The following is a 10,379-nucleotide window of genomic DNA, read 5'->3' as shown; positions in this document are numbered from 1 at the left end:
ATCTACATCAGTGTGGAACTCTCAAAAATGCTGGAAATCTTAAGAATCAGTGATGCTGTTTCCTGAGGAAACACAGATTGGTGGAGCAGAGCACCAAGTCAGAAGCCAGGTTTCTCCTTCTGGTGCAGGTGTTGAGGGTAAGGGTATGTGCTACAGCTAAGCTGAAGCTTGGTTACCTTCTTTTCCCTCTCACTGGCACTTGTGGCATCACAAGTGAGCTAATTCAACTCGCTGATCTGGCAGAAAATGATCTTTAGGGTAGCTTTTCTGCACAGTTAACAAGTTGATCTAGTGAGCACCAGAAGCGAGGTAAATGCTGGGAGGAACCTGCACGGGGAGGGTGAGGGTGCGCAAGGGAACAGAAATTGTCTCCGAATGGTAGCTGAGCTACCAGATAACTTGGTGTAATGTGTGTAGCTTCACTCTGACTCGCGTTTTAAACCCATTCGAAGTACTTCATTTATCTACCACAGTTTCTTTCTTTCAGAAAGTCTGTATTCTCTCCCTTCTCAATTTATTTATTTTCAGGCTTCATTTACTTCTTGTGGTGCTGCCCCCTGGGGAAGATCTTTAAGGCAATTGTCTTCTCCAGAGCTTTTATATTCTAGATGGGCTTATTGACCAACTGTTTCTAGCTGCAATAGAGTTGTGCCTGAAGACAGTAGTGGCCAGTTAGGAGGGGGTGTGTCTCAGTTGAGGAGAAGATGACTGCAGGGCAGAATTACCTATGGCCACTGCTGAAGCAGTGCAGGAAGCCAGTGCTGGATTAGTAGGGAGATGCCTGGGCAGGACTTGAGGGCAGAGGTAAAGATGCGTGGGGAAGACAGGACTGGAGCAGCAGCTATCTGCTTGTCAATTACAGAATTTTGCAGATTTTGAGGAGCAGTTTTGGAGCAGCAGTTCCCTGATTTAGTCAGCCATCCTCTGCAGCATTAATGCTGGGTTTTGCTTTTTGACCAGTACTTTAAAATCATCTTGCTGCCCTTAACGCCATTCCAGAATTTAAAAAGTTGTCTGGTCGAGACTATTGTTGCACCTCCTTTGCTGCTGCACTGGTCCGCTTGTTTACACACCTGGAAAAAGTTGTGTTTGGTGAAGGCTGTGAAGCTCGAAATCTCAGGATTTGAAAAGGTCTAGATCCAGGGGCTGTGCTGGTGCTGTGGGATCCTTGAAGCCTAGGGTTTTCATTTAGAGGTCTCTCGGTTACGTTGCAGGGGAGCCAGCTGGGGTTTTGGAAACAAACAGGCTGTCAGTGATATTGAGACTATCAGAAGCTTTTTTTTTTTTTTTAATCTTACATGGAATTATATCCTTCTAAAAAGTAAATTTTTTTTTTCAGTGAAATTCTGATGAATAATCACTGTTGCGCTTTCTCTTTTCTGACTCTAACCCCTCTTACCATTACTCTCTGTGTAGCCCATGTTTCTTGCTGCAGGAAACTTCCTGATCATTCCAATGTGTTATTCTTCTGCTAAGCACTCTCTTCAGTCTTGCTTCTCTTCCTCTTGGCTGATGAAAGCCTTCTCCAGTCCTTCCTCAGTCCTGAGGTTCACTGCAACTCATCTTTCTGCTGCTGGAAGATCTCTCTGGCTCTGCATGACCTCTTTAGCGGCTTTCCCCTCACAAGTGTTGCCAGCGAACCCTTCATCCACCCTGCTTCTGACTCCATTCCTCCTGAAAGCAACTTGCCACCACAGATACTAGCTGACAGTCTAATGTTCAAGTTACGATTTGTCAGGAACAACAAGTAGCTGGAAAGTCCATGTGATCAGAGAAAGAAAGAAACAGTCGAGGGCTGTGGGCTAAACTGGGAGAAGGAGGGACCGAGTTGGTATATCTGCAGTAGGGCAGCGGAGTTGTGGGATAATTATACCTCTGTGGGACTGGAGGAAGAGAGGATCAGAAGTTGCCAAAGTGCAGTGGGAGACTGGAACCACAGTGCAATTTGCCTCAGCTCACTAGCCTCTTTGGAAGGAGAGGTGATCAGGTCTGTAACCAAATGATTGAATGAGCTGCAGCTGCTCCTTCACTCTGCTGCCTTTTTAAGAGTTCAGGATGCTGTAGCTTCCAGCTGTAGCATGGCAATAAAAATATGAGAATGTGTGCGTTACATTTCTGACTGTGGTAATAAAAGATTTAAACCGTGAGTATAATTTCTGGATGATTTCAGAACCCTGGCATCCCCAGTCCCCTGTGATGTAGCAAAGCTATGCAAGGAGCCCGGTACTGGGATATTCCAGTAAAAAAGCTGTGTAATGCAGTGAAATAGGGTTTGGTTCTTTCTCTAGCCTGACTTAGTTTCCAATTCTCTCAATGTAGATCTGGAGTCCATCTCAGCCTGAGCTCCTGGGATCCTGTCACCATGGAGACCGAAAGTGAGCAGAACTCCAGCTCCACCAGCGGGAGCTCCAGTTCTGGAGGAAGCACCCGTCCTCAGATATCGCAGATGTCTCTCTATGAGCGACAGGCAGTACAGGTGAGACGTGGTTATGTTCTGGGGTGGCATGTGCGTCAGTGGAAGGTGGTGGTGAGCCCTTCCGTGTTCCTCTGAGTTGTCGTGTGTCAAGGTGGGAGCACGCTCGAAGGACTGTCATGTTTTCAGATTTAGAAATTCTTGTGCTAGGCCCAATGTTTAGTTCCTGTAGCCTGATATTGTGCTTCATGTTTTATAGGTTACTCCTCCACTGTCCAGCCTCTTAGATTTAACCCGTGCGGTGATCCAATAGCTTGATTTTTAGCCTGCTGTTCTGGAGCAAGTCATTCAGTTTATCATCCCTGTTCCTCTATATAGTGTATATCCTCCATAATACATACTATACTGGAACACTTGTCTGCCTGCTTGAGCACGCATATCCCCGAGTTCGTGGAGTTTATTAAAGTCTTGCAAGTGTGCTTCCCGCTGTCCTGGAATACACCTGTGATTCAGTCTGTTACCAAATTTGTAGCTGTACTACGTATTTTGATGTGCTAATCTAGTGACTTTGCTTTTTTCATGGCGGACCATAGGGATGGTCTCATGGCTGTTATTTATTTCTTCATTGCTCTCTCTAATCACGTTTCAAGGGCACGCTATTTTTGACAATTGGGTTTTCCTCTTTCTCTAGGCCCTGCAGGCACTCCAGAGACAGCCCAATGCAGCCCAGTACTTTCATCAGTTTATGCTCCAGCAGCAGCTTAACAGTGCCCAGCTTCACAGCCTGGCTGCTGTCCAGCAGGTGAGTTGCCAAGGGGCAGAAGGAGAGGAATTGGATCGTTCTGTGGGGAAGATCCAGAGATTCTCTCTTTATACAGTGACTTGTGCACCGAGGTCATCCTGATCCATGATGAGACAACGAGTCCCTGAACACATTGTTTAAAGCTAATACAAACAGCTAGTAAACTGGAAGCCTGATGCAAAGATTCATTTGGTTTTCAGGTACAGAGCAGGGGAAGATAAAATTTGGCATCCCCAACAGGAAATTTGCACTTCAGAGGCCTGTGACTAGCCCCTGAACCTTCTTTAAATAAAAGATGGGTGGTTAAATCATCAGGGGATGCAGTAGTGTTTAAAAACTGTATTAAAGTGAACCATGGATTGTTACTTCTCTGAGAATAAATATGGTCTCGTGTGCGTGAAATTTCAGGCAGTATCCTCTGAATTTTCTGCCCTGAAACTTAGTAGCCCATGTTTTCTTTACCAGTTACTAGCAAGAGGGATCTGGGGTAGATCTTGTCCAGCCAGGAGGGTGTTTCTTTAATTGAGATACATTTATACAAATTGAGATATTTTATGATGCATAACTGTTGAGTGATTTTTTTCTTTTTCTTTAGCAACTTTGCTTACCTACCAGACTTTATCATCAGTTGAAGACGGATTATGTGTGACATGAATACAGTTCTGTCTGTGTAACAATATCTCCGTCAGTAGCTGTGCTCCTTGGCTGTTAGTCCAGGATTTAGTTGTTCTCAAAATCCCTACCTGCAGTTTTATAGCATAGAGGGAATAGAATAATCTCACCAATTTTGCACAAATCTTAGTTATAAAACTAGCTAAACTCATACAGTGGAATTCCTGTGGGATCATGGGGGGGTGGGGTGGTGGGGGTGGAAATTTTAACAATATTTACATTCCTCCATGAACCATGTGTGCTGTAATCTGCAATTTGTTACTTGGAGTGCTATCATTGCATTGTTACTAAACTGCCTAACTAGCCCAGCAAATTGTTAATACTGCGGGGAACGTCTGGGTGGTAACAGTGGATTGCAGCATCAGGATGAGGGTTGCAGTGTGTAGCGTGACAAGCTGGGGCAACAGCAGGGTATGTACCCATGGGTGGAAGGACTGGAGGTCATGCACTGTAAGGGTCTGTTGTCTACTACCTTGGGTAGTGTATAGGGCTGAACTGGTTGGGGAAGAGGAGGTTCCTTGCTGAGTTGCTGCACCTGATTTGTAGGGCACAGCAGAGATTTGTAGTGGTTAGATTGTGCTCCTGTTCTCAGAAATGGGAGAAGATGATGATGGGACTAGGTGTTCTGACAAAGCCAAATATTTGGGCTGGATTGAAAAGTTTGTTCCAGGTACTCATTTCTCTGTCAATCTCCCTTGCAGGCTACAATTGCAGCCAGTAGACAGGCCAGCTCCCCCAACACCAGCACCCCGCAACAGACCACCACCACCCAGGCCTCTGTAAGTAACTGCTCACTCACACACATATCAAAGCCTCCTCCCACCCGCTCCGCCTTGTTCTTACTCCTCTTTGTCTTTTAGGAAGGCAGTCAGCCAGGGAAACAGAGCTTCTAAGAATGCTGGGAATCTACAAGATGCAGACAACTTTGAGGATTTGGGGTGCTATCATTATTGGTGGGGGTTGAGGAGACCAGAGAAGGTTTCTGAGTGGGAGAGGCCTCTTAGCTGGAAACGCAGACAATGATCTCTCTTTGCTGAGGCTTTGGGGATATGTTGTCATGGATTAGAAAAGGATCAGGACTTCTAAGAAGGCGAAGGAGTCATGAGCAGCTTGAAAGGGAGTGCTCTTTTTCTCTTGGGCAGAGTAGTAGTTTGTTGAATGAGAGGAAGTCTGGTTTTGTAGTGAGTATTGAGGAACTGGGATTTGTTCAGAGAGTAGATGAGTTGGTAGCGTAGAGGTTACTTTGTGCGTTTTTTCCTTTACTTGAGAGGCTGGAAAAAATGATGTATTTCTTTTGGATCTCTCATTGCAGTTGCATGCTAACAGTGATACTCAGGCTCAGCATACAAATGAGCTTAGCATCCAGGGCTTTGGCTAGTTTAGACTGCGTTGCCTCTAAGACCAAGCCCTCTAAGACAAGAACTTTTTTCTTCTTGGTCCCCTGTGGGATACAGGAAAAAACTGTAAAATGTCTGTTCTGGCTGTACCCCAGAATTTGTACTTATTTCTTTGCCTCTGCCTCTTCATATACGATTTGGGGCTTTTTTCTGTTTTAAGATCAACCTAGCCACCACGTCAGCTGCTCAGCTGATCAGTCGGTCACAGAGCGTGAGTTCCCCCAGCGCCACAACCCTGACACAGTCTGTGCTCCTTGGGAATACCACCTCACCGCCTCTCAACCAGTCACAGGCCCAGATGTATCTCCGGGTAAGAGATGTGTATGCAAAATGTGTCCTGACCATGAAGCCCACTTCCTAGCCACTTCAGTGTTTCACTGCTTGGGATTACCAACACCTTTGGCCTAACTCTAGCTCTAAGGATGATGCACGATATTTTAAATTCAGATGGGGAAGCTCTTGTCCCTGAAACCACAAGTTTGACTCTGGACTCAGCTTTTGAGGGTAGATGAGCTATTGTAGTGTGTGGCTCAGGTGAGATTGTTAAGAACCATGTTTGTGTCTGCTCTGCATAGATGTTAAAGATCCCATGGCACTTCTCACTAGAGTGTAAATGTGAAACATATGTCCTAGACTTGAATATAGCTCACAGAAATAAAGCTACTTTTCTGGTTCAATGCTGGAACAGATATATGGTAAATTACTCTTCTACCACTGCTGAGCTCAGGGACATAAGTCAGAATTCAAGTAAATCTAGAAATGTAAATCACCATGAACAAATATGTCATCCTTTTAACTGCTTTGAGGTGCTGCTAAATAGAAAACATTAGGCTTGACTATATAGTCAGTCTGGGGTTTGGCTACCTACTTGAAAAATATGAACTGTGTCTCAGTTGACTTTAGATACAGATTGTAATCCCCTTCTTTTCAAGCAACCCTGGTCTTGCATGTATGTCTTTTATCACTGTTTCTCAACCAGTCCTGGATATACATCTGAAAATTCAATGATATCCCAGTCTTTTAGCCAGCAGTCTGGGCAGTCTGTGGGAGTTGGCCCCGGCCCATGTTTGGTAGAAGAGTGCTTGTTTCCATAAGGAAACTGTTCCCAGTTTCCTGCTCCTGAGGGTTATGTTCAGTGTTACAGTGCAGGGAGGGTTGGGGGTTTTGCAATGTGTGACACCGCAGCCCAGTGTTGCTTTGTAATCTGTTTGCTTGTGGTTTGCTGTCTTTCTTTCTCTCTTCCCCTCCATTCCTTTCATTCCACATCACCTGACCCTACCTCAACAGCCACAGCTGGGGAACCTGTTGCAGGTAAACCGGACCTTGGGCCGCAATGTGCCTCTTGCCTCCCAACTCATCCTGATGCCCAACGGGGCTGTGGCCGCTGTCCAGCAGGAGGTACCACCCACTCAGTCTCCTGGGGTCCATGCAGACACAGACCAGGTCAGTGACACCCCCTCCCAGAGTCCTTCCCTTCCCCTGCTCTCTGTCACCCCACACTCTGGTCTTTGTCTCCAGCCATCCCTGTATAGCAGATTAGCTCTATTTTGTCCCCCCCAACCTGTGTCCCTGTGCGGGCAGGAGATTCTGTTCTCTCTTGCCACTGTTTTTTCATGTTTGCTTTTTGCCTCCAGAGATGGGATTAATTTCTGCTTAAAGTTTCTGGGGTGAGCCACAGACTGAATCAATCCCATCTTCACAGTTTCTCGATTGTCCTTGTGTGAAAAGAATTGTGGAATTCTATGTCCAGTTTTCAGTCACTCTGCAATGAAGAGTCTTTGCCAGCGGTAGTATGCCTTCACCCAGTTGGTTTGTTGTACAGATGCCAAAGACCGAACAGGCCACAGGGTCTTAACTCCTGCATTCATCTATAAGTAATTCTCCAGGTCAGGGAGCTGCCATGGCTTCCCATTTTCCTTGTCCTATCCCAGTCATTCTTGGGATTTCCAGTTACTTCATATTTTTCTTGTCTGGAGCTCTTTCTTTGAAGGAAAGTCAGCCATGATCAAACTTGAAGATAACACTGCATTTGGAGGAGCAGTAAATACAGAGGATGGCAGCACCAAAATGCAGAGGAACTGGTGAAATCAGAAGGGCTGCAGGCCATGAGTAGATCTGTGGGCCTGCTGAGTGGAACGCCCTGCACAGGGGGAGGAGGCAGGTGGCACAAAAATTGAAACGGAATGACTGCTCTTTAAAGAGGTATCTCAGCACTTTTAGAGCCATGCTAAACTGGATGCTACCAATGCAAAGGCATGGCAGGCAGGTCTGAAGGCTGTCCCATGCCTCGGAGAATGGCTGCGTCCTCATGTGCTGTTCAGAAAGTGCCACGAGATCTTTAACTTCCATCAGAGATGGGGCAGGAGGGAGTTCAGGATAATGTGTTGCCTGAGCTTTGGCCTGCAATGTTAGCCAGTTCCCCACATGAGACCTGAAGCATCAACTTAGCCTGCGTCCCGGTAGAGCACGTTGCTTATGCGTTCTCTGCCAAACTTCCAGCAAGTAATGTATGTAAAGCAAACAGATCCTCTTTTGTATATGTGTTTCTAGGTGCAGAACTTGGCTGTGAGGAGCCAGCAGACCTCGGCCACTAACGCCCAGCTCCAAGGCTCTGCGCAGAAGGCAGCTCTGCCAGGAAGCTCCCAGGCTTCGGGCTTACCGCAGGCCACCAGCACGGGCCAGACCTTGGCAGTGGCTCAGGCCTCCTCCGGCAGCGCGGGCCAGTCCCTCAACTTGAGCCAGGGGGCAGCAGGCAGCAATGGTGTCTCCGGGGGTGTGGTGGCAAGTGGTGGGAGCCAGACCTCAACGGGGTTGAGCCAGACCTCCTCGGCAGGTGCCGCTGGCAGTTGCCAAAGGAAAGGCACGGGGGTGGTTCAGCCATTACCGGTAGCAGCTGCCCAGGCCGTGACTGTCAGCCAGGGAAGCCAGACGGAGACAGAGAATGCAGCCACAAAGAAGGGCGAAACAGACAGCGGCGGACAGCAAACGGTGGGCATGAACCTGACCAGGACTGCTACACCAGCACCTAGCCAGACGTTGATCAGCTCAGGTAAGTGCAGACCTATTCCTTCTCTTCGAGCCCACTGGGCTTTCGCAAGAGCGCCATTTGAAAGCCCAGTGGTGAAAGGTTTTCTGACATGCCTCCCAGCCTCTGGGCTCCCGGAGGCTTGTCTCTAGGGGTTATCCCTCTCTATTAGCAAGAGTAGTTGATTTAGTCCCTCATGTCCTCTGCCAGTAAGCTGTCAGTCATTTTGGAGCTTAATGACTCAAACCAGTGCAGTGGCTGCCTGCCTTTTTTTTTGTTGTTATTGTTGTTCCCAGCTGCACTGTTGCTAACTTTTGTGCTCTCCTCTTTTCCCACTCTGTGTTTGGATAGCCACATATACACAGATCCAGCCACACTCACTGATCCAGCAGCAGCAGCAGATCCACCTGCAGAAGCAGGTGGTGATCCAGCAGCAGATCGCCATTCATCACCAGCAGCAGTTCCAGCACCGCCAGTCTCAGCTCCTCCACACAGCCACCCATCTTCAGCTGGCCCAACAGCAGCAACAGCAGCAAGCACCATCTCTGACCCAACAGCAGCAGCAAGCTCAACCTCCGCAGCAGCAGGCTCCACCTCAAAACCAGCAGCAGGCTCAGACCCTCGTGGTGCAACCTATGTTGCAATCCCAGCCACAGCCTGTGCAGCTCCAGCAGGACAGTCCTTGCCAGCCAGCCACCAAGTCACCTGTTCCAATTCAGTCAAAATCTCTGGTCACCCCCATCAAACCACCTCAGCTTGGGCCTGCCAAAATGTCAGCAGCACAGCAGCCTCCACCACACATCCCAGTGCAGGTGGTGGGTACTCGGCAGCAGGGCTCAGGCCAAGCCCAAGCACTGGGTTTAGCTCAGATTGCTGCAGCAGTGCCGACATCCCGGGGAATGCCAGCTGTGGTCCAGCCTGTTTCCCAAGCCCATGCTGCTTCCCCGTCATTGTCTTCAGCTCCAGCATCCTCACAGGAAGCTCCTCCTCTCACCACAGGGGTGAATTTGGCACAAGTTCAAGGCACGGCCCACATGGTGAAGAGCCCAGCCTCCTCTCCAGTTGTGGCTCAGATGCCAGCAGCATTCTACATGCAGTCTGTCCAGTTGCCAGTAAGTGATACCATTGAGAAGGAGAATAGCATATGGATTCTCTTTGTTCATTCCTAGGACACCAATCGCAGTCCAGGCCCAGGTCAGTGGGATGGGATGGGTAAGGGGTTTGGGTAAAGGGATGTGGAGACTTTTCCTCTCGAAAACACTAATTCCAGTCCAAACCTTGGGGTTACTGACTACAAGCATTTCTTTTCCACATTATGATTCAAAGGCTTGCATGAAGTAAATAGATGAGACTCAGACCCTGCCCCAAATGGGGTAGGTGTCCATATTGCATACTAAATATCACATTTAACAATGTGGTGGGTTAACCTTGGCTGGCTGCTGGGTGACCACCAAGCTCCTCTATCATTCCCCCTTCACAGCAGGACAGGGGGAGAAAAATACAACGAAAAGCTCGTGGGCCGAGATAAGGACAGGGAGATCACTTACCAATTACCATCACAGGCAAAACAAACTCGGTTTAGGGAAATTGATTTAATTTATTGCCAATTAATCAGAGTAGGATAATGAGAAATATGAACAAATCTAAAAAAACACCTCTCCCCCTTTTTCACAGGCTCAACTTTTTACTCCCGACTCTTCTAGCTCCTCCCCCTGAGCGGTGCAGGAGGTTGGGGAATGGGGGTTGTGGTCAGTTCATCACACATTGTCTCTGCTGTGCCTTCCTCCTCACGCTTTTCCCTTGCTGCAGTGTGGGATCCCTCCCATGGGATACAGTTCTTCATGAGCTTCTCCAGTGTGGGTCCTTCCCACAGGCTGCAGTTCTTCATGAACTGCTCCAGCATGTCCTTTCCACACGGGCTGCAGTCCTTCAGGAATAGGCTGCTCCAGCGTGGGTCCCCCATGGGGTCACAAGTCCTGCCAGCAAACCTGCTCCAACGTGGGCTCCTCTCTCCATGGGTCCACAGGTCCTGTCAGGAGCCTGCTCCAGCATGGGCTGCTCACAGTGTCA

General features: G+C 48.1%; 1 protein-coding gene across 1 annotated transcript in view; it reads left to right on the top strand.

Moving 5' to 3' along the window:
• The first annotated feature begins 2,330 nt into the window (after positions 1–2,330).
• Positions 2,331–10,379, top strand: part of PHC1 (polyhomeotic homolog 1) — a 15,283-nt gene continuing 7,234 nt past the window's right edge. Inside the window, exons 1-7 of the mRNA XM_009280526.2 lie at positions 2,331–2,476; positions 3,105–3,215; positions 4,589–4,666; positions 5,445–5,594; positions 6,572–6,727; positions 7,835–8,333; positions 8,661–9,421. Coding sequence (XP_009278801.1) covers positions 2,363–2,476; positions 3,105–3,215; positions 4,589–4,666; positions 5,445–5,594; positions 6,572–6,727; positions 7,835–8,333; positions 8,661–9,421 — 1,869 coding nt within the window. The 5' untranslated portion in view covers positions 2,331–2,362. The remainder of the gene's footprint in view (positions 2,477–3,104; positions 3,216–4,588; positions 4,667–5,444; positions 5,595–6,571; positions 6,728–7,834; positions 8,334–8,660; positions 9,422–10,379) is intronic.

Source organism: Aptenodytes forsteri, unplaced genomic scaffold (assembly GCF_000699145.1).
Source record: "Aptenodytes forsteri isolate BGI_AS27 unplaced genomic scaffold, ASM69914v1 Scaffold756, whole genome shotgun sequence".
In the NCBI taxonomy this organism is placed as follows: domain Eukaryota; kingdom Metazoa; phylum Chordata; class Aves; order Sphenisciformes; family Spheniscidae; genus Aptenodytes; species Aptenodytes forsteri.
This window is presented reverse-complemented; position numbering and strand designations above follow the sequence as displayed.